The following is a 25,165-nucleotide window of genomic DNA, read 5'->3' as shown; positions in this document are numbered from 1 at the left end:
CTGGATGTTTTTATCTGGAGTAGAGGCAGCCACCTGTTGACCTCTGCGTGACCTTACCACTGCAGCCGATTCGTCTCCGCCAAGAGACCACCGCTCACCGCGCAGAAAGGACTCAAGAGGTCCCGACGGTACAGGAAGACGTGAGATTTCATGAGATTTGTCATTCTACGCCCCAGGATGTGGGAGAATCACCCCCCCCCCCAACCTTAACCCCCAAACCCCCCGCCCCCCCCCCCTCTCCTACCTGCTGGCCTCAGTCCCACCTGAAGTCCTGTCCCACGGTCTCATAGAACCTGACATTGAAAGGCCTGTAGAAGTCGCGCAGCTGCTCGATGACGTCCCGGTCGATCTGCACGTGAGTCCTGCCCTTGGACTTGCCCAGGCAGCGGGGGGCGCTGCTGTCCTCGGGCTTCTTCAGGCAGGGGAACCCCTTGGTCTTGTTGAAGTAGAAGTGCTTGTCGGTGACGATGCGCTTGAGGCCCAGGAAGTCCTGCACGCGGCCCAGCTCGCCGGCGGGGTCCGTGATGAGCCTCTCGCCGCTGACAAAGTGCATCTGGGCCAGGGGGAAGTACTGCAGCCAGGTCTCCAGGTGCAGGGCGTAGATCCCGATCCGGATGGCGTTCCAGGTGGTGTCCACCTGGCCCAGACTCTTGTTCTTGAAGGCCAGCTCCTCGAAGGTGGGGATGTCGGGCTTTTTGGACAGGGTCTGGGTGTAGTCGGAGATGGCCCTGGTCACCGGGTTCCGGACCACCACGATCAGCTTGGTGTCCCGGGACATGCTGGAGATGCGGCGGGGCGCCTCGCGGGTCACGAAGTAGCTGGGCGTCTTCTCCAGGGTGATCTGGCCGCCCAGGGTTCGAGGCATGAGTCCTCTGTGCAGGACAGGGAAGATGGAGTGAGCGACAGACACAGGCCCAAAGAAAACTGGCCGAATCCAGCCAACGCAAAACGGTTCCGGAACGTTGGGAAACACTTGCCCGTTCGCTTTGGGAACATTCCCCATGCAGTCTATCAAAATAAGTTCTATCAAAGGCACAGAAAAAATGTTCCAGAAAAGTTATGCACAAAGCTACTCAGATTACTTACCAACTTAAAGCATTAAAATGGCAGATTTGTGGATGCAAATATTCCTGATAAAATTGACAATAATGACCCATCCATAATTCAGTTTATTTTTATTATTTAAAAAAAAATTTATTTGTTATTAACCTGAGTGACAACCGAATAATGATCAAAAGCGGTTTCTTTCTGAAAGAATGTCCAGGGGCCTCATTTATAAAATTATCAAATTGTTTCTTAATTGCATCAAAATTGTTGTATCAAATTGTATCTTAATAGTGGCTTACCCAGAAAACAGTGACAATATAATTGCTTATAAAATCCCACTTTGACGTGGATATGATCTTATCTCTACGTAAAGTTTATACTAGATGTAAGTTAATTACTTGCTGGTTATGTTACGAGTGAAGAGTGCAAGAAAAGTTTAAATTCAAACTTATATAAATGAAAATGGCTGACCGTATTCACCTATCCATAGGTGTGCTACATGCATAAGACACAGATGCAACATGTTAAACCAATGCAAGAGACATTTTCAAGTCTCAGTAATTTTTGTACATCAAACATAAGCACAACATGAAAAATTATCTTAAGATAACCTTTAAAGTTTTAAATCCAAGAACATTTTCATAAATGAGGCCCCAGGACACTGGATGTGTGTATGTGCTGGGAATTTCCCCAATGTTCTGGGAACGTTCTCACACGTTAGGTGGGGAACTTTATTGCATAAGACCTGAAGCAGCATGCACTGTGGACCATGTCGATGCCAATTCATCAAACACCTGCCTACTAATCACTGGAATTCTTGAATGACTGAATACTCACTTTTGTACTCATACACACCCACACCCACACCCACAGCTTCATGTCCATGTCAGTGTGCCAGTGTGGATTCCTATTCATAGCCAATGTGTGAAGAGTGCCTTTATCAACCAAGCCTCTCGTTTTTTAGCCTGACAGTTTTTTTTATTTTCACAGTGGGGGTGGGGGAAGTGAACCATCTTCTTAAGGGTTCAGTGATATATGTTTCTCCCATTTATATATAATATATATTTTTTATATAATATTTTTTACCATTAAAATAAGTGTATAAAAATTGGGAACATCCACAAGCTTTTTATAAGCATTTTAAAATTGCCGAAAAAAATCAAAATCTCGCACTCTTAATATGTCCTTGTAATGCAAGCCCCTTTTTACCATGCAGACAAAGACAGCAGCTCCTGTCTCTCGAAAACCGCGAGGCTCTTAAGAATCAATTTTATTGATGCGCTTTGAAACCACTTGTCACACGGCACATTGTAATGTGAAACTCCGAGTGAGACTCGAAATGAGAGGAGATATAAAACACATTCAATGAGAGGAGATGTAAAACACATTCAACTGATGCCACAGCTTCGTGCGAACAGTGTGCCAAACAGACCGTCGGATCTCGCTGAAAACATCAAGCAGCCCTCATATCAGAAATTCGTCAAAGAGATGTAAATCCAGTGCTATAGTGTTCCGCACGTATGGAATTATAGTGAGCACATGTGCACTCATTCAATCTATATTCTGGCATTCTCTTAATTTATCTTTTCATGGAAGTTTCAAACAAGAGAGCCTAATCCTTTAAGGGAGTGAAACGCGAATATACCTTGAACCTTAAATAAAAGTTAAGAGGACAGAACGCATAGTCGATGAGGTTTCAGTTCCATTCATGATTAAATAACTTTTCCCTGTTTATATTTACAAGTAAAATCGTGTCTAAGATTTGAGGCAGCAATTTTTGAGCAGGCTATTGACTGCTACTTCTCGGACCTGAACAAAATTGGAACAGCTTGAGTATGCAGGATTCTATCAATTAAGGATTCTACGATTTGAAAAGAAAATAACTGAACATTTAAACAATATCAAGTTGATTACATATTTTCTCAGTTATATCAATCACGAGTACAAATTTTCAGAGAAACTTAAGAAATGTTGAGAAAATTCAAATTATTTTATAGTTGAGCAACCCAGTGTAAAACACAAGTTGTTTCAATACCATGACTTTCTGCGTTGTATAATTGTAACAGCTAATGAACTGTAATCATTTACTAATCAGTACGCAAAGAACGTCACACATCTTTATGGGCTACAGTCTGGATTAATTAAAATTCACTGCCAAAACATGGATAGTCTAGGGGTCATAAAGGCTACATCCAGTGAAGAACGCGTGAGGTCATTATAAAGAGACGTACAAAGCAGTAGAACCAGTTAAAAAGGAGAAATTAATTTCATTCCAATTCCTAAATTAACTGAACTGCCCCCAACTGTGCAGAATACCCTCAATTTTTCTTCTAATGAAATATATTTACTTAAACAGGTAGCACATGTAATTGGACACTGCTGCCATAGCACACGAATCTGTAGATATCCATCTGTGAGACAAATAGTGGCCCTGGGGCTCCTGTAGTTCTCAGTGTACCAACGTAAGGACACAGAAGAATTACATGGTGGTGATGATGCCACTTCAGGTTACCACGGGTTACCCATAATGCAACAGCGTTGTGAAACATCCCATATACGGCTACAGTCTTGGAAGGCTCCACAGAATTATAGTGCATTTTCTTCTCATAAATCACAATTATCACACCGTGGTGGGCTGACATGAAAAGAACGCCATTGAAATATCTGGGTCAGGGTAAGTAGGCTGTCCTGGAAGTTTCTTTGTGAGAACAAAGATGAAGCCCAAATGCATGGGCATTACAATACACACACACACACACACACATGCGTACACACACACACTTACGCATGCAGGCATACACACACACACACACACGCATACACAAACACTCACATGCACACGTACACACATGTACACACACACGGATGCATACACATACACACACATGCACATACACACACACATACACTTACACACACACACACACACACACACACACGCAAACATACATAAACACATTACACATACAAGCACAAATACACACACTTAAATACTTCACATCCAATCCCTAACCTCTACACTACAGTTTAACTGCATAATGAAACACCCAGTCCCCAAACTCTACACTACAGTTTAATTGCATAATGAAACACCCAATCCCTAACCTCGACACTGGAGTTTACCAGCATAATGAATCACCCAATCCCTAACCTCTACACTACAGTTTAACTGCATAATAAAACACCCAATCCCTAACCTCTACACTACAATTTAACTGCATAATGAAACACCCAATCCCTAACCTCGACACTGGAGTTTATCAGCATAATGAATCACCCAATCCCTAACCTCTACACTACAGTTTAACTGCATAATAAAACACCCAATCCCTAACCTCTACACTACAATTTAACTGCATAATAAAACACCCAATCCCTAACCTCAACACTAGAGTTTACCAGCATAATGAATCACCCAATCCCAAACCTCTACACTACAGTACACCCAATCCCTAACCTCTAAACTGGTTTACCTTCACCAAATCAGCTGCATTAGATTACAACCATCTCTGTGCTGGTTGCAATGCCTGTCCACACTTTTGATTTTACTGCATGATGCGGTTTGGCCAGGTTTTTCCATCTTGACTGAATGTAGCAATGCATAATGAAGGTTAAGTCTTACACAACTCAGAGCTTAAAAGGGGGAGATGGCAGAAAGGCAGAAATTCCATCCTTTCATTAAGGCCAGTGATTTGTCACTTTTACAAATTATTATTTAACAGACTGCAAGTCTCACAGAGTCTCATAGAGTCTCACAGAGTCTCATATTCTCATAGAGTCTCACAGTGTCTTATAGAGTCTCACAGAGTCTCACAGAGTCTCACAGAGTTTCACAGAGTCTCAGAGTCTCATATTCCCATAGAGTCTCACAGAGTCTCACAGAGTCTCAGAGTCTCACAGAGTTTCACAGAGTCTCAGAGTCTCACAGAGTTTCACAGAGTCTCAGAGTCTCATATTCCCATAGAGTCTCACAGAGTCTCACAGAATCTCAGAGTCTCACAGAGTTTCACAGAGTCTCAGAGTCTCACAGAGTCTTACTGAGCACATGAGTGGGACTGCTTCAGTTCTGCTCCTCTGCTTGCAGTGACTGCGTCTGACAGGAAAAACAGTCACCATTTCCTGATTCTAAGATGGAAAGTTGCTGAGGATGGCTTTATTTGTTGCTGCGCGATAAAAAACCAACAGTTTATATAGAGTCCAAGAGGTATCAAATGTGCCCTGAGTTGATTTAGCACTGAGTGGTTTGAGGAGCTGCATGTGGGTCCTTCCTGAGCCTGTAAGTGCCCTATCTTGTAAGCTCCATTGGCGGGTAGTCTCTGCTGTAGAGTGGTATCATATTTAAGTGTGATGGGGCGGGCCCGAGCGGGATTGGAGGACGGGAGGGGGGTGAAGGTTGTGATTCGGATGATGAATGTTCACCCGGCGAACAAAGCCCAAATCTGCCATTTAAAAAAAAAAGCAGGAAAGTGGAGTCTTTACAGAGACACTGCTGGAATCTGCCTCACGCTGTGTGACACACAAAGCCCTGCCTGGGAGACAGAGGCTGTGGAAGGCCTTTTTCTGTCACCGGCTGCCTCTGCTGTTCAGAAGTCAGTCCTGGCAGAGTAAACAAGCCATCGGCGACACAATCTCACTGCTGGGAACTTTTTATTTTCTCCCAAAACCGATACAGTACAATGTTCAGTGCTGATACTCCATTGGAGTTTGAGCGTACGCAACAAAATGTTGTAAAAGTCAACCTTGACAGAGTAACTACTAGTTCTAATATAGTACATGTCATCCCTGTGGAACCTCTATTTGAGTAAAATCTACCCTGTCCTAATTGATTTGACACCAACAGTGACAAAAAGTGATTTTAATACTGGACTCATAAATAGAACACATTCCTCTGACTGTGTATGCCTGTTTAATCTGGTCCAAGTTCTGTCTCTGTGCCCACAGGAGGATTCTTCTCTTGTTCAATGCTTAATGTTGGCTGTTTAGCGGTTAATTTTGGCTGCTTAACGAATAATGTTTGGTGTTTAAAGCCTTATGTTGGTTGTTTAATGGTTAATATTGGCTGTTTCTTGGTTAATCTAGGCTGTTTAATGGTTCATGTTGTGTGTTTGATGGCTAATGTTGACTTTTTAATGCTTGAAATTGGCTGTTTAATGGATAATGTTGGGTTTTCAATGCTTAATGTTGGCTGTTTAATGGTTAATATTGGCTGTTTAATACTTAATGTTAGCTGCTGAATGCTTGATGTTGGGTGTTTAAAGCTTTATATTGGCTGTTTATTGGTTAATATTGGCTGTTTAATGGTTAATGTTGGCTGGTTACAAATGTGCTCATACAGAATCAGCTACTGCTTTCTGAAGGATTCAAACATCAGTTTCTGCCTACAAAAACCACGCAACCACACAATTCCCTGTTCCAGCCAGATGGGTTGTTTCCAGTTGAAAGCTAACTGGGAATTATACCTGTGAGCTGTGCTCCAATCCTTTAGAGTCAGAAATCTTCATTTGTGAAAAGGGAACATTTTTGTCAAAATCAAAGCCTGCAGTCTAACATACTTGTATATTAACAGTTTTATAGCAGGCATGGTCATGACCATACAACCTATGGACCACTAGAGCGTGGTGAGCACGGTTATGACCTATGGATTACCAGGTCACGGTGAGCACGGTTATGACCTATGGATTACCAGGTCATGGTGAGCACGGTTATGACCTATGGATTACCAGGTCATGGTGAGCATGGTTATTACCTATGGATTACCAGGTCACGGTGAGCACGGTTATGACCTATGGATTACCAGGTCATGGTGAGCATGGTTATTACCTATGGATTACCAGGTCATGGTGAGCACGGTTATTACCTATGGATTACCAGGTCATGGTGAGCACGGTTATTACCTATGGATTACCAGGTCATGGTGAGCACGGTTATGACCTATGGATTACCAGGTCATGGTGAGCACGGTTATGACCTATGGATTACCAGGTCATGGTGAGCATGGTTATGACCTATGGATTACCAGGTCATGGTGAGCACGGTTATGACCTATGGATTACCAGGTCATGGTGAGCACGGTTATGACCTATGGATTACCAGGTCATGGTGAGCATGGTTATGACCTATGGATTACCAGGTCATGACATTGCCCGTTAAGTGTGTAGAATTTTTGCAGGCTTTGTTGGAGTGTAGATCCTCAAATTTAAAAATAAAAACAAAAAAAACAAAACATTCAGGAAAACTGTCCGAATTTTCCCCCGAGGGAGGATGCCCCCAGAGCACCTGGGCTTAACCCCTGATGAAGTCCAGCTACCACCGCTGGAGGCAATGTACCTTAATGGATCTGTGCCCCCAGTTCTCCAGACGAAGAGCAATAATGCACCAGATTCTACAGAGAGCTGAAGTACTTGTAGTACTTGAAGCACTGATTTGAAATCAGAAACACGGACATCTTATTCAGAATGACTTACATAATTTTTTACATATAAATTGCATCTATTTATACAGCTGGATATATACTGATGCAATGCATGTTAAGTACCTTGTTCAAGGGTACAACGGCAGCGCCCTACCTGGGAATCAAACCTGTGACCTTAATACAAGGCCAGCTCCTCACCCATTATACTAAAAAGCTGTGATACCTTGGTTTTTTATTTAAAGCAACTGTACCCTAACTGTGCTCACAAATATATGGCAGATACATAAACAAATGGAAAAGTATAATAGATAGATAATATTTAAGATTATCTTCAAACGACAGCATAAGAATACTGTTAATCTTGATGTGTAGACTGGGAAAGTGTGGCAAGCCTACCATGTCTATGCTCACTATATTCTGCTTGGAACTATAATTCCCAGAAGCCATCCTGGTTTTCAGCGCTATGGTGGAAGTGTAGAGTAGCTTGTTAATCATCGTTTGCTGCTGGTTCTACTCCTGGCTGTGACATCTGGCTGTTGTACGATTGGGAAAGGTGCATAACAGGGTTGGGGCAAATTCTAAATATAAATTCAATTCAGGAACAGTTTCCAATTAATTAATTGCATTTCAATTCATTTCTTGAATTTACTGAATTAAAATGTAATTTATATTTAACCCCAGTACACAACATACATTTCTACACAAATCTAGCTCTATAGATTCTTATTGCTAAAAATGGCTTGTAGCTTAGTAATATGATTGCACACTGTATACTGTGCTTAAAAATAGCCCGCAGTCATCAAATTGCTTCATTGCTGTTGACCACATACCTTTGACCACAGATGAGAGGCCCATCCTGTCTGGAAATCCACATCTCTATCAGTCAGTGCATGCATCCACTGCTCTATGTAGCTCTCATTATCGCTGATGTAACCAGGGCAGGCAGGCTGGGCCCTTCCACGCTAACAGCTTTAGCGACCTGTGCGTTTAATGCCCAGCCCAGCCAGCCTGACCGCGACCAATTAATTCCTGACAAGAGACCATAGACTATCCTTTCAGCCACAACTGCAAGACAATAAGGCCACTGAAGCATGCTATAAAAGATTAGCCGGGTCTGTTGTCATGTTTTATGTGTATATAATGGATGTTTTATGAGTATATAATGGATATGGATTTGGTGTATTTCAGGAGCTACTTGCAGTCTAGGTTTACGACTGTGCACACATCCACTGGGACTGTTATCAGGTTATAAAACAAACCCGCTTTTCCTGCGGGCTAAATCCAGCACCTTCTAAAACAGAAAGCTTACAGAAGCGTTACTTTTGCCTCACGTAGTGTAAAACATTTAACAGAGAACAAAGAAAGCAAAAAGAGAATGCCTCCATTTAAAAACGAGAAGCGCAACAGGTTTCTTCTGCATTTAATTTTTGGAACATATGAAATGAATACAGCTGAATACAGTTTGTAAATAACAGTATGACTTTGTATACAGTTATTTACGAATGAGGCTAAATGTGAATATGTATTGACTTCCAGCTGCTTATTACAACTGAAAATGGTTTTTTCCCCAAACAGTTGCTGGTGGTTGGCGTTAGTACAACATCTCGGATGAACTCATACTCAGGCCATGGGTCCCTGGATTCGTTTCACAATTCAGCAAGCCCCCATGAATCTGGCAACATGATGGATCTAAAAGCATGCTGGGAGTTTCCACCTCCCTCCCCTCCCTTGCTCTCTCCTCCCCCCGTCCCCATCCTGCAATTCGCACCACCTACACAGTTAATCTAATGTAAAAAAAAATATAAAGAATGAATTCAGCCGGCTGCTCTCCTTTGTGTGTCTGCTGCTAAACGCTGAGCTCCCTGGTGCTGTGAGCAGACTGGAGCGAGACCAGGCATCTGCAGAACAGCGCTTACCGCGAGGTGTGCCTGCAAGGCTAGCAGCCTCCCCAGCACAGAGGAACTCTGGGAAGGGGAAGACATCTGCATGGGGCATTCGGTCAACCTGAGCGCCCTCAACCTCGATCTCCCTCGCTCTCTGATCAGATTAATGGGCGGTTTTATGTGTCATACTGTGACTGTCTAATTAGCATCAATATTACCATACCGTTATGACATGCTGTAATTGTTATTGCATATTTTTTGATATACGCAACAATAACCTAATGTTGTAATATTGATATTTGTATGCATATATGTACGCGTCCCTGAGTATGTAAAAGACTGGAGGGTGTACGTGAGTTACGCATCCACCTATGAAGGAGTAGCACCGTCATTATTCTCATTAGAATTGCACCACATCCTCTTTTCACATACATACTCAAAAAATTAATTTAGGCTTTTATTTTGAAAGAGCTCACAGAGAGCTAGAGAAGGAGTCACTTTATGGGGGGGAACTGTACACTTTTTGTATTTATTCTTTCTTTTTATATTTATATTTATTTTGTCCTTATTCTGTCAGTTTTATTTCCTCCTGAAATGCAATATGCTAGCTATCTGTTTTTATTGATAACTATGCGGGATAAGAAAAGCGTTTTTTCCAGACTGTTCCATTTAGTTTGTGAGGCTCCTGCCCTACGTTTGTTAGCGCTCACTTGCACTCCCTTAATGTGAGAGGGCAACATTTTCCTCTGCCCCTTCTATTTCTAGATATAAAAATCATGTTTTCCATTGTTGGTAGCATGTCTTTGCTAAGTGTACAGCATATAATTGCAATCCTGTTGCTAAATATTCAATGCAAAAGCGAGTTTTTAAAGTTCAAAGTATTTATCTATTCTCAAATTCGCCTGCAAATACGCTCACTGTTGACATGTGCACATGACGAGCTGAGAGGGTTACTTTTCAAATAAAAATTGTAATGTATGCATGTGGATGCATGGCCTCTGTGTGGACAGGCATCAGCTCTCAGTTCTCTGTTCTTCCTTCATGTGAGAAAGCGTGTCAGCTTAACTTGTTAATGAGAGCATTACCTGCTGGATTTGCCTCTTTTTACTTTACAAGCAGGCGCCGAGAATAAACATTCTTCAAAAAAGCTGGAGACCGGACTCTCTCCATTCTCAATAAACACAATTCAGATAATAAGAGCAGCTGATGACTTAAGACCAGGTGTTTGTTGATTTTAGCGCAAACGCTTTCCGCTGCCTGAAAATAGCAATAAGCCAACAATGCGCCTCACCATACCTCATCTTAACACCAACACGGGTGCCAGTTTGTTTGGTATTTAAACGGTGTGGGTGCTGGGCGGTAAAATGACAACTGCATCGGTTTGAAACTAGCAAAGACACTTGCATTTAGGTTACCACTGCTCTGCGCCAATTAGAAGATAAAGCTGTAAGTGCCAAACATAAGGGTATAGCAGAACGCCCTGGACGTGAACCTGCAGCCACCTAACTGCAACCTGCATACTGCCCTTTCCTGAGACCCAATTCCAGGGAACCCTCCCAGGCTGCTGCAGATCCTATTGAGGTCCCCTAATTGGTCTACACTGAACTGTGTAACTCCTGGATCGAAATTAAACAATTGCAATGCAAAGAAATAATGATATCAGATTTACCATTATTTGGTAAATTTACCAATAGCATGAACAAAAGAAAGTAAAACAGAGCAGCAACTTTTCAGTTTGCCTGCTCTGTAGCTGATCCGCCTTCCCGGCCAGGTCCAGCTCCTCCAGCAGCCCAGCTGAGGATTTCTTTCTTTTTCCAGTGCTCTAAATAAAACCAGACAAAACGGAAATCATAACTGCGCTCTGGGTGTGAGCTCCCGGTCTCAGCCCCGAAATGTGGAGAGCAGCACACTTTTAAGCCCCTGGGCTGATTAGCCAACGCAGCCCAGGTGCGTGTGCTCTCTCCACCAGCCGGCACAGCCGAGACCAATCCGCCTCTCTGGCAGACCGAATGCCCTCCCCTCCCAATTAAAAAACAGGAAAGATACCTGTGTTTCACTCCTAAATTCTGACTTTTGGACCAATGTCTGTAAAAACACATTCTCCATGACTAACAATATTAACCTGCATTAAATTATTACACAGAAACATACATTACAAAAAATGTACCAAATGGGTTTCTCCAAATCTGACACTTGTTCTCAATGTTCCCTAAATATTCCTGATAATCATTTACATGAAATCTGGCACTGCCATCCTATACAGACCATCTGGAAAAATGTTACCAACCGAAATATCACTCCTGGCCTGCCAAATTCCACTTTCTTATCCTGTAATGATACACAGGACCTTTGTGGACTCCGGCCTCCTGACCACGAGATGTGTCACGTTCATAATCAACCTTTCTGGTCAACCAAATCATAATGAAGTGCATGTCCCCTTCCTCTTCTGCATTAAACTCACTGCCTGATCGATTAGGCACCAGTTTGAGCAGGATCACCCCCTTTGAGAAAAAAAATGGGGAACCTGATTTAGTACATTTAAATATTAAAAGCTGTATCTATCTATGTTTGATTGACAGCTCAAATATAATGAGCCAATCACATGTTTGGGAGCCAAAAATCATCTACCAATCTTGTTCCAGGCAAGGCCCGTGGGTTGCCATAGTTGTCTTTTTGAGCATAAGAACTCAGCAAAACTACCTTTGCTCTGATGGTAAAGACACTGTCTAATTAACCAGACACACTCCTTAAGGACGTTATGACAGACTTTGCTGAGCGTCCCAATAAAGTGGGACAAAGGAAACATGTCCTGATGCGACCCTCACTCTTTCTGCTGGGAATTACATTTTCACCAACGACTCCTTTGCGCTGCCATTTTTCTCTGGTTTGAAGCATGATTTGGAAACAAAAATGAGAGAACTGGAGGAGGACAACCTTTTCAGGGTAGCGGTGTAAACTCCCAGGTTGTAGGTGTGATTCCCAGGTGGGTCACTGCCATTGTACCCTTGAGCAGTGTAATGAACCTGAACGCCTGAACATCTAGCTGTATGAATGGACTGTGTGTAAAGAACGTAACCTACCTTTCTCTGGATAAGAGCATCTGCTAAAAGCATAAAATGTAAAGAAAGACTATGAGAACTAAAGGCAATGACAGCAGAGTTTGGACAGATTTCAATTCATTCAAAAAATCAAGTTCAGTTCATTGATTGAAAAAATGCTGATTTTTGCAAAAATGAACTCAACTGAAATGGAGACGAGCCCAGAATCTTGAACCTGATTAAAAGTGATGTGGCGTTACGCTGAGTAACATCTCCAGAGACTTTGACTGGATTAAATCTTGTGTAAAAGGACACCTTTTGCTCGGGGGCTGTCTGGGTAGTGTAGAAGTAAAAGCACTCGACTACCACCGCAGAGACCGGAGGTGCGTTCAAGTTCAGCGAACGTTTGCAAACGTTTGCAAACTATTTCAAACCTTTTTCTGTTAGCTTTGTGTTCGCCGTGAATGTTCGCAAACATAATCGAACGGTCTGAAAAGGTAGTTTGCGGCTAACAAAAATGGACACTGGACTGAGGGAAATGTTCCCAGATTGGTATTTCAATTCAAGATGTCGTTAAGTGTAATCAGTTTTTTCAATTATGTTATTGCTAACGCTAACCAATGTTATTATTGTTCGCTAGCTAGCTATTGTTTTCTTATCATCGATGATCACAGAAGTGGCTGTGAGTAGCTGCAAACGCTCTCGTCGCCATGTCTGTTTATGTTTAATGCAAACAATTTGGAATGTTTGTAAAAAGCCGTTCAAATTGAACTGTTCAAAGGAAATATGTTCGCCATGAACATTCGCCTCTGTTCGCTGAACTTGAATGCATCTCGGCTTCAATCCCCGGCAGTGGTACTTCCGGCTTGGTCAGACGTTCGCGGGTGGGAAGCTGGTGAGGGTATGAGTCCTGATCCTTGCATTAGCGACTCCTACTGGTTGGTTGGGGCGCTTGTACAGCAGGGAGGGGATCTGGGGGAGATAGTGTGAACCTCAGTACGTGTTACGCTCTCCCAGTGAATCTCCTCGCTGTCAGGTGAAAAGAGTCCACATATATCGGAGGAGGCGTGTGGTAGTTTACACCCTCCCCAGACCAAAAGAAGGATAGCGTATCGATCAGGACTGTGATGCACATGTGGAATTGGTATAACGATTAAATCGGGGAGAAAATGGGAGCAAAATGGCAAAAAAAGGACACCTGTTTGATCTTGGAGGAACCACCCACTCAGAACCAGCTGACGCTACTTTAACGGCTTCATTGCTTTGTTTTCTTTTGCGTCTTTATTTAGTCTAGCGTGTGTATTTATTTACTCGCCTCTTATTGCAGCAAAGCTAGGCAGTGGCACACGGCGATAGCTTTAGCTTAGCTTGGGGATGAGGCACCTTCAATAGCCACTGCTAGCAGGCTACAGCCTTCTTTCCTATACATTTCAGGACACCACTTGCAGTCAGCTGATTTGCCTGCTTTGTTAAATCATGGCTAAATTCTGCAGCAGAGGCACGCACATTTACAAACATAGTGTGGGTTCTATTGCTTTGTTTTCTTTTCCCATACAGAAAAGTAATTTATAAAATATGTAGTGGTTAAACAACTTATTTTCATTTTCCAATAAGTGAAGTAAAATCAAGCTAGTTTGGGACAAATTGGTCATAAAGGTCAAGAAGAGGCAACCCACAAGTGCAGCACATCTGTGGGAACTTCTACAGCACCGCTGGTGTATTATATATTGAAATAGCTCTAGTTCCCATATATTGTATCATTTTCTGCATGGGTTGCATACTTAGCCTAGCCTGTGTATTTGTTTATTTTATTTTTTTTCTTACCTATATTGCAGCAAAGTTACAGTGGCACAGGGAGGAGGCTTTCCCTTACATATTAGTGCAATGGAGCAGCACATCGTCCGTCTGCTTTGTGTATACCTCCCTCCCACCGGCGCTGCTTATAGAAGGGTGTATTCATTATTTCCTCTTCTTCATCTTTAGGTCATCTTTACAACGATGTTCATGTGTCACTTTACAGATAAACAACACCAAAACAACAAGTTTCAGCCACACACACTTTCCGTTTTTTTAAAATTTCCCCTTCCTACAATGACAATGACTATCAGGGACTGGCTTCCAGATACAGATCTGACTCTGACTATGGCGAATCACGACCCAGCTCAAGGGAAGGACAAAAGAGGGAGATGACACGTGACTAAAGGAATTTAACTGAAGGTTTAATGAACTTAAACTAGTAAACTAATACAAAAAGAGGATGAAGTGTGCAAGCCAGTAGGATCAGTAGTGAAGGGAGCGTTTGGTTGTGCGTAACGTGCTGTCAGGTGTCGTAAAGTGCAAAAGCAAAAGAACATAACCAAAGTCACATAATCCAGACCAGCGCAAAACAAGCTAACCTGAAGAGGAGGTAAGAGATGGGTTAGTTTCAGCTGCCTTTGTACAGGTGAGTGCCACTGATTCCCCCAGATGTTCTGCATCAGCCTAACGAGCCCCCTGCAGGTAGGCATGGGAACAGCAGGCGCACACAGCCAGACAGAGGGTTGGCAGAACAGTGCAAAACAAGAAAAGGTTCCAGATTGTTAAATGTCACAAACTTTACAAACCTTGTTTGTACACACTGTTTTTCTTAAAAAGTTGAATAAAGTAATAACTTAATTTTTTTTTTTCACAGTAAATATCTTAGAATGAATTCCCTTTAAAATTTTAATTAGCACCTTGTCTGAGGCAAGAGCCTGAAACGACAATAATTATGCTTCTTAACAAAAAGTTGAAAAAAAGAAGAAGAATATCACTTGAGGAAACAAACAGTGAATTAATTCATTGTGAGTGCTTAAACTTGGACTACCATACGCAAGGACATTCCCTAGGCATGTTCCTTTTTGAATGCCATTCACGAAGCTGAACTTTCATTATGCAGCCACAGAAAGTAATTATCATTGCCATATGAACTACAAGGGAACAATTTGCCCCTTTGAATATAGGCTATAGTCTGAGTCCTTGCAGGGAGACACTTCTGGTGTGCAAATGAGTTTTTTTTAAATAATAAAACTTCATAAGGATAATTTGGATTCTGCCCAAGGAGCTTAGAAGGACTGCATCGCCCCATTTTTAGGAGCTAAATTCCTAAAGAGAAATGAGTAATTTAATATGCTAGAACAGCAGGCTCCAGCTGCTACTGAATGAATGAACGAATGAATGAATTAAATTTCAGTTCGCGTCCTAAATTGAATGAATTAACCTAAACCCTGAACAGGACTCTGTTCGTAATGTCAACATTCTGTGAACGTCACTGACTGCCACAGCTACGATCATTATGCATTCTGTATGAAAAGTGAGGAAGGAATATTGAGTTTAAAAAAAAATCAGTTCTGCTATGACGCTGTGCTGGAATATTAAGCGTAATTGTGTGTGGTTTAGGAGATTGCGTTCAGAAGGCTGTACTAAGTCAGCTGTGGATTGTCTGCCTGAATAGCACAAAGTAAAGTGGAGGAGTGGGGTAGGAACAAAGCAGACCTGTACCATCAACACTCATACCACACCACCTAGCAGTGCTGTACCATCAACACTCATACCACATCACCTAGCAGTGCTGTACCATCAACACTCACACCGCATCACCTAGCAGTGCTGTACCATCAACACTCCTACCACATCACCTAGCAGTGCAGTGCTGTACCATCAACACTCCTACCACATCACCTAGCACTGCTGTACCATCAACACTCCTACCACACCACCTAGCAGTGCTGTACCATCAACACTCACACCGCATCACCTAGCAGTGCTGTACCATCAACACTCCTACCACATCACCTAGCAGTGCTGTACCATCAACACTCACACCACATCACCTAGCAGTGTTGTACCATCAACACTCCTACCACATCACCTAGCAGTGCAGTGCTGTACCATCAACACTCCTACCACATCACCTAGCAGTGCAGTGCAGTACCATCGACACTCACACCACATCACCTAGCAGTGCTGTACCATCGACACTCACACCACATCACCTAGCAGTGCTGTACCATCGACACTCACACCACATCACCTAGCAGTGCTGTACCATCAACACTCCTACCACATCACCTAGCAGTGCTGTACCATCAACACTCACACCACATCAGCTAGCCGTGCTGTACCATCAACACTCACACCACATCACCTAGCAGTGCAGTGCTGTACCATCAACACTCCTACCACATCACCTAGCAGTGCTGTACCATCAACACTCATACCGCATCACCTAGCAGTGCTGTACCATCAACACTCATACCGCATCACTTAGCAGTGCTGTACCATCAACACTCCTACCACATGACCTAGCAGTGCAGTGCTGTACCATCAACACTCCTACCACATCACCTAGCAGTGCAGTACCATCAACACTCATACCACATGACCTAGCAGTGCTGTACCATCAACACTCACACCACATGACCTAGCAGTGCTGTACCATCAACACGCATACCACATCACCTAGCAGTGCTGTGCTCAACCAAATTTCACAGCAGACCTGTTTATCCCTGTCACTTCCTGCAAGCTGTCAAAATACTCTACAGGTGAGGAGGCGAGCCAGCTTGTCACCAGCGGCTCGCTGAAAGAATTCCACTGCCCCCAACTCGCGTTATGCACAGAAAAGCCCTAAAAATAATACATATTATAGAGGAAGTATATGTGAATACACACACACACACTCTATTTCTTACATTACATTACAAGCATTCAGCAGACACTCCTATCCAGAGCGACTTACACTGTATAAAATTATACAGCTAGATATACTGTATACTGAAGCAATGCAGGTTAAGTACCTTGCTCAAGGGTGCAACGGCAGTGTCCTACCAGAGAATCGATCCTGCAAACTTTAGGTTACAAGGCCAACTCTTCAGCCAATAAACTACACTGCCACTACCTATTTCTCTCTCTCCACATACGCACACACACACTTTCTCTTTCACTCTTTTTACACACACATACTCTCTTTCTCCCTCGCTCCCCACACACAGGAACGATTGACACTCTGTTTTTAGGGAGGAAGAGGCTAAAAGATTAAAACATGGGGGCACATTGCCTTCACCACTGAACAAGTGTATGGATCTCCACACTGTTATAAGACCAAAAAGCACCATCCATTTATGTTTAAATGTATATTACTTTATTGGGTTAGCCACCACTAGTTAAGTACTCATTATAGCCTACCTGAAAATAGCGGCTCTAATTGGTAGTTTCTCTCTGAGGTGATGCTTTAAAGTTTGGAAAATAAGACACAACGCCAGTTCACTGATTGAATCTCTTAGCATCATCTTAACAAAAAATGTTGAGTGCAGATCTTTTATGAAGAGTGCAGTCAATTCATATTTTTAATAAATAAATAAATAACACATGCCTCTGCGAGCTTGTGAGCATTGTTATTATTTATGAAATCTTAGCTTGTGTAAAACTATTTTAAACAATTCCAATAGAAAGCCCGGTGCAAGAGTTTCCAGTGTGGATAACTCCTTCCTGTGGATAAATTCATGAGCTATAACGGTCTTTCAGAATCAACCTTCCTGTACCTTGCAGTTTTCAGAGACCCAAGTCCAGCAAGTGCTTATGTGATGATCTCAAGGTCTCATTTGAAAGGTTATGCTATACAAACCCCGCCTACTTTGAACTTAACTTCCAATCGGTGATGTAGCAAAATAGTTTCCTCCTGATTGGTTGACTATTTGAAATGGTTATCTCTGGATTGGGTGTGTTATTTGAAATAGCTGGCTCCTGACTGCTTGTGCAATTTGAGACCATTCGGTCCTGATTGATGGTGCTCGATAAAGCGGGGAGTGGGGGGTGACTGCCAAATGGCTTTGCCACACCCGCAATTAAATCCCTAATTTAATATCGAAGGGTGCCATTTGCGATTTGATTCACGCGCTGGGCTTGCTTTCGACGCGGGAGGGTTGCCTCGCTGAGGGGGGAAATGAAACGGCGCTCCCCTAAAGTGCAGCCCGCAGCCAGTATTACTACCGCTAAGTGCCGCCTGTGTACCTTTCTCCGCGCGGTAAATTATTCATCCGAATTTAATCGGCCTTCGGGCGCGCCGCGGTCGCTACGCTCCTCCAGCGTTAGCGGAACGCTGCGCCTCCTGTCCTGGCGCGCTGCTGCGGTGATTTGCCGGTCCGTCTGAGCCCCGGATGATCTGCCGCTGCGCCGTAAACGCGCTCAGACGTCTGCGGCACCGACACAGCGGGGCTTTGCCACCGCTGAGTCCGGGAAAGACAGCCGCTTCTGCCCGTGTCAGCCAGCACTCGCCTCTGCTGCGAAGCATGGAAACGGAAGGCGATTCGCACGCAGGTCCATCCATTATCTATAACTGCCTATCCTGGGCAGGGTCCATCCATTATCTATACCTGCTTATCCTGGGCATGGTCCATACATTATCTATACCCGCTTATCCTGGGCAGGGTCCATCCATTATCTATACCTGCTTATCCTGGGCATGGTCCATACATTATCTATACCCGCTTATCCTGGGCAGGGTCCATCCATTATCTATACCTGCCTATCCTGGGCAGGGTCCATCCATTATCTATACCCGCTTATACTGGGCAGGGTCCATCCATTATCTATACCTGCTTATCCTGGACATGGTCCATACATTATCTATACCCGCTTATCCTGGACATGGTCCATACATTATCTATACCCACTTATCCTGGGCAGGGTCCATACATTATCTATACCCGCTTATCCTGGGCAGGGTCCATACATTATCTATACCTGCTTATCCTGGACATGGTCCATACATTATCTATACCCGCTTATCCTGGGCAGGGTCCATACATTATCTATACCTGCTTATCCTGGACATGGTCCATACATTATCTATACCCGCTTATCCTGGGCAGGGTCCATCCATTATCTATACCTGCTTATCCTGGGCAGGGTGCATCCATTATCTATACTCGCTTATCCTGGGCAGGGTGCATCCATTATCTATACCTGCTTATCATGGGCAGGGTGCATCCATTATCTATACTTGCTTATCCTGGGCAGGGTCCATCCAGGCCAGATTAAAACTCACAACCTTCTTATTGTGACCTTCTTCTTGCAAAAAAATAAAAAAAATAAAAAGATAACACAGAATCAATGGTTACGTTGTTTGGCTACAGCATGCTAAACTTTAAATTGAATATTGCGCATATTTACACAAGAATGCTTAGCTAGCTCAGTGTTGATTTTTACAAAGACATCTGATGTAAAACAAGTGTCCTTATCATCCACTTCGGCTTCTGCAATCAATACAAACAAGTTGATATTGATTTTTTCTTTTGCAATATTGAATATGTCGCCCCAGGGTTGTGTGCACACCTCAGCTGTGACGTTGCTCAGAAACCGTTCTATTTCCCCCAGCATTCTATATTGCTATAGCAACACATCAGCTTCCAGCTGTGTAGAATGCAGGTATCAATGGTGTAGAACGATGATCAGCTGTTTACATTAATCAGCACAATAATGGTAAACGGTGTATACTTGGTATGGCAAACTCAAAACACCCTCAGTATATTAAGGACATGGATTGTGCAAAGAGTTGGCCCAATTTCTGCAATTAAAGGGCCCAGCCAAAATTACTTTGGCCCATCCAGAAATTAAATCCTGGCGCTGCTACTGCACTGTAGTTTTCCCGTTTGCAATTATAGAATGAAAAAAAATAATGCTGATTTGCATTTTAATTTGAAATATGGCTGGATTATTCTTACCTACCCATTGACGTTGGTGCACAGATTGTAAAATAGGCTTAAAGGGCATCAAGTTTTTTTATTAATTTTTTTAGGATGAGTTTGGAAGGCTCATGAATAATTCATAGAAATCTTACGCAAGCTTATCTTGAGTGATGATAAAATAAAGCAGACGGCCTTATGAACACCCGAACGCCAGCACCTTTAGCGAGGATTTCCTGTGAGAAAGCGTCACTCAAAAACACAAACGAGTAGGTTTAAGGAGCTGACTAAGTTAAATCCTCAATTCGTAATCCCCCTCCCGTCCCTCAACACGAGCTCATGAATTATTCACAAACCTGCCAAAAGGTTGCGTGTATAGATGGGACGCAGAAGATTTCAGGAAGTGCTGTACTATCTGAAAGGTTGACAAGACAGAATAATTAAATTGTGCCATATTTTGCTTCCAAGGAGAAAAGTTTGACCTCATTTTTTAACCAAACTGCGGATAAATCATTTGAGTAGAAAGATTCCGATTGAACAGAAAGAAATTTAGGAGTGGTAAGGTAAATAAGGTCATGAATTTACAGTATTGGTAAATGGACTGCATTTATATAGCGCTTTTATCCAAAGCGCTTTACAATTGATGTCTCTCATTCACCCATTCACACACCAACGGTGAAAGGTTGCCATGCAAGGTTCCAATCAGCTCGGGAGCAATTAGGGGTTAGGTGTCTTGCTCAGGGACAATTCGACACGCCCAGGGCGGGGGATCGAACCAGCAACCCTCCGACTGCCAGACAACCGCTCTTACCTCCTGAACTACGTCGCATCCCATGTTTTATTAGCATGTTTTTTGGCCAACTGTCTTTCCTGGCTTTGCTGGCAGCCACGGTATTGCTTCTTGTAGTTCTGACTGTTTTTCATGCTCTTCATATCCGTCCATTGTATCCGTCCACATCAGTCTTTTCCCTCGGGTGAAAAATATGCTCCTCAAGTACAGGCCATGCTGTACTGCTACAGACTCGTTGTTGCAGACACAGAGAGCGCTCGATTATCAGTAAGCAAATTGATAACCACCATTGTAGTGCCCGATTGCGGTTAGGTTTTTGTCAAGCCAACTAATGCAATGTTAAGCTTTCTTCGTATTATGCCCTGCAGGCCTGAGGGATTCGGGACAATTTTTTTGCTTTCGAAACGAAGTGCGCGTTCACATAGCTTCACATGTTGAGAAAAGCCCAAAGCACACTGCATGCAATTATCCTGCCAACTGCCGCACGACGGTTAAAATAATTTCTTCTCCATTGTCTTATTTTTTAATTTTTCAGTTTTACAGATTTTCAGATGTGTAGACCTTGAAAAAAAAAATTGCACTGTAAGATATCGTGCATGTTCTCCCGACATGGACCCCCGTCTCTCCACCTCTGATAGACCACCCCGCCCCCATCCTTATACAAGGAATATCCCCTCAATCCCCACACCCCCACATTGCCACAGGGCACAAAGAGAACAAACCAAAGAAGAAGAAAAATTCATGCTAGCAGTGTAATCCAAACAACAGAACGACACCACTGTGAGTGAACATTCATAGATAGCATCTCCTCCCAACCCATCTCTGTTTAGGGGTACCTGTAAGGAGTCATAAACAGTTAAAAAGGGCTTCTATAGCTTAAAGGTGCAGTAGGTAAGTTTGGAGAAATGAGCAAGGGACAGCTAAATTAGGAAAAAATGTTCCACCCCTCCCACTCCCTCCCCTCAGCTCTCCCTCCAAAGCCTCTAGACAAACGCACGCACATTGCCTGATTTCTAAGTACTGGAGAGACAGGACATACGCGACCCGTTCTATCGTAATCATCTGTATTTATGGTATGGAACGGCCTGCGCCGATCTTCTACTCTGCCACTCTGGGCTTGATTGATTGTAAAAGCCGCGCTCCTCCTCCATTACCACATGGAGGAAGAAATACAGAAATAAATAAGGAAATTAATATATGCAGAAATAATTTAATCAAGAAATATATAAAAAAATAAATATACAGAAATTAAGAAATAACCATTTATGTCAGATTTTTATCAATTAATATTTCTGTGTACATTATTTATACATTTTACTAGCATTTATTTTTATTTCTTTATTGATTGATTGATTCATTTATTTGTTGAGTCATTTATTTATTCATTATGCCATTTATGGTCCTCCAAACTCTTTCTTGTGTCTCCAAACATAGGCTACATATTGCACATTTAACAAAAGTGTTCCACAAAAAAAACTTACATATTGCGCCTTTAAACTACTGCGTGATTTATTTCTATGAATTTCCACATGACCAAAAAACTCACTAACGTTAATGTATGCGAATTTCCTGTAAAATACGAGGAAATCAAATAGAATCGGCTGAAATTAGAAAAATGACCAAACGACAAATTAAATTAAACGCCATGAAATCAGCGTTTTCGGGCAACATCTTGGGAAGTGAAGGCGATAGTTCTCGGCTCAACTGTCATTAACCTGCGCCATTCTAATGGGAATGTAGGTGCTGATGTGTTCATTGACCCAATTATGAAAGACATAACTCCATATTTCTTAATTACCGCTGTTAAAGCTACTAGCTACTGGCTATGTAGCCTGATTTGTCGACCATGCTTTGCAGACGAATGTGGACGCAAACTAGAAACAACCCCTCATTTTTGGAGACATAAAAGCGTCAGGAAAGGGAAAAGCAGGTGCAAAAGTAACCGCTTGAAACCCTTTCCGGGCAGGAATTTCAATAGGGATGAAGGCGTCGACATTAACTGGTGCATTGATCGGACTCTAAAGAAGTAGGTCAGATCGATAGACAGATTTGATTTGTCAGTGTCATATGTCATATGTCATATGTAACCAGGTCTCTCACTTACACGTTCTCATAGTAAGTATCGTGGTTTAGAAATCATCTTTAATCTGTGATTTGACTGGTCAAGTGACGTTATTTGAATATCAAACTCAGAATTCGTCATTGCCTTGCCCTTGGGAACACTGCCTTCCACGAAAAGCGGACTCTACAAACTTGATATGAAAAAATAAAAATTGACGCGTTTTCACAAACTGGCGTTTTGTGTAAACTCGCGCGCGTGTGTGCGCATAGGCACAATTTACGCGCGGGGGCATGTTCTCTGCACTTTTACAGACGAGTCAGCTAAGGACGAAATGGTGAAAGTTTGGCTTAACAAGTAAGTATAAAATATAAAGTAGCCTATATTTTATTTTATATGCTGTAATCTAGTCACCTAGCCTCTCAGAAGCCATCAAAATGCAGGATCGACTTTTTCGAATTTTCCTGGGGGAGGACCATCAGACCGCCACAATCACGCCCCCCCACCCCGCACTCACGACAGCCCTGTGTCCCCCACCTTTGAAATTGAATTTACGCCGCTGTGTATCTGTGTATGTGCAGTGAGAGAGGGAATGAGTGTGTGGTGTGTGTGTGTGTGTGTGTGTGTGTGTGTGAGAGAGAAAGAGAGAGAGAGAGAGAGAGATAGAGAGCATGTACTGGAATGTGAAACCCGAACAGGCGTATGGAGACATTGCTTACCTGTACCAGTCTATACCCCTGTCGTAGTTTCTGTCAAAGAAATGCGGCTCTGTCCCAACAGCTCTCACATCCGGATGGATCCTAATGAACTCCAAAACCGCCCTTGTCCCCCCTTTCTTAACGCCGACAATGATTGCTTTTGGTAACTTCTTTATGCCATACTTCGAACTGCTCGTTTTATTGTTGGAACCCCGGTACGACCCGTTAACACTTCGTGACGAGGCGCTGTGGGACGCGAAGGATTTGCTTTTGTTGTGAGAGAAGCCCGTCCTCTGGCGCGTAAGACCATCTGTATGCGTCTCTTCTCGAAGATGCCTGCCATCCGTATCAAAAGTGCAATAATGTGATCTTTGCAGAAGTTTTTTGCTCCCGACGCGCTGGATAAGGACGCACCTGTGTTCTTCAATACCCTGGCTGTGCATGATGGTCTCGGAACAGTATAGGACGCTGTAGCATAAATACGTTAAGGATAAAGACAGCGTGAATATGAATAGGAACCTTCTGTTTAGCCGATTTGAAGATGGCACAGCGCGGCTGGTGATAAACCGATATGCCATGTCACCATGGATTAAGAGGTTGCATGTTTTTCGTTGTGGACCTTTCTCCGATTGTTGCTGTTGTCTATAATATGTGTAGTGTAAAGTCGAATTGCGATACATTAGAGTCAACCGAAATCCGTTAATATCAACGCGTAAGATTTAGCAAAGTACTGTGATTTCTTTACAGCATTCTCTCCAAACAGCACTGACGGATTTATCGATTGATTTCCAACAAAACAGTAACTGCCAGTGCAGCGATGGAAAAAATAGACATAAAACACGCAAGTTGGTTCATGTATCTTAAATCCATTGATCTTTTGCGATTGAAACGTGCATCTCACTGGAATAAAAACACTTCTATGCCGATTCAGGTTTCTGTAAGAACATTTCCTCTTCATCCAAGATTTGAAATATCTGAACCGTGGAATAGCCAGTTCATAAACTGCATATTCACGATTAAAAATCCAGAATTATAGAAATACACGGCATTTTCTTAAACGTTATCTTCTCGAAAATCTTGCCTGGATCTCAAAGGAAGCCTCTGATATCCCCCAGAGTAGTGATGATGCGTTTTAGCGCGCGCTTTGCGTTGTCAAAGTTCCCAAGAATGTCAGCCGTGGTACAGAGCTCCTGATAAATATTTAAAGTGCCATCTGACGTCAGTTCTCATACTCCAAAAGTGCATATTCATTACCCCGGACTCCAAAATTTCCTGATATCAAAAAGCAGTGACGTACTGTACCTTCATTTATTGGTACTACTTCCACTGCTGATATTTATTTATTGTAAAATATGTCACATTGCATTTTTAGAGCAATTCTGGCATGGTATCATCTGTTATGTTATCATTTAAATAAACCCACACATATGCACGTATGTCTATATATGATGTAATCTGTGCTATAAATGATACATTCTGGTCAGATTTAAGCAACATATGTAACAGAAATATCTCACAGGTTACAGGTGGAGGATATT

At 42.7% G+C, this 25,165-nt stretch overlaps 1 protein-coding gene across 1 annotated transcript; it reads right to left on the bottom strand.

Annotated features, from left to right (window-relative positions):
• Positions 1 to 249: 249 nt before the first annotated feature.
• hs3st2 (heparan sulfate (glucosamine) 3-O-sulfotransferase 2) lies at positions 250 to 24,783 on the bottom strand. Its single transcript, XM_035398950.1, has 2 exons — positions 23,649 to 24,783; positions 250 to 872 (listed from the first exon to the last, which is right to left on the bottom strand). The coding sequence occupies exons 1-2, from the start codon at positions 24,305 to 24,307 to the stop codon at positions 254 to 256; spliced, it is 1,278 nt and encodes a 425-aa protein (XP_035254841.1). The 5' UTR covers positions 24,308 to 24,783; the 3' UTR covers positions 250 to 253.
• Between the last annotated feature and the right edge of the window lie 382 nt (positions 24,784 to 25,165).

Source organism: Anguilla anguilla, chromosome 17 (genome assembly GCF_013347855.1).
Source record: "Anguilla anguilla isolate fAngAng1 chromosome 17, fAngAng1.pri, whole genome shotgun sequence".
In the NCBI taxonomy this organism is placed as follows: domain Eukaryota; kingdom Metazoa; phylum Chordata; class Actinopteri; order Anguilliformes; family Anguillidae; genus Anguilla; species Anguilla anguilla.
This window is presented reverse-complemented; position numbering and strand designations above follow the sequence as displayed.

What these genes read in the sequence shown, in the direction of transcription:
- hs3st2 (XM_035398950.1), bottom strand. Translation starts at nt 24,307, where the DNA reads ATGTATCGCAATTCGACTTTACACTACACATATTATAGACAACAGCAA. An exon ending in AGGGGTATAGACTGGTACAG is followed by an intron (nt 873 to 23,648) that starts GTAAGCAATGTC and finishes TGTCCTGCACAG; the next exon opens with AGGACTCATGCCTCGAACCC.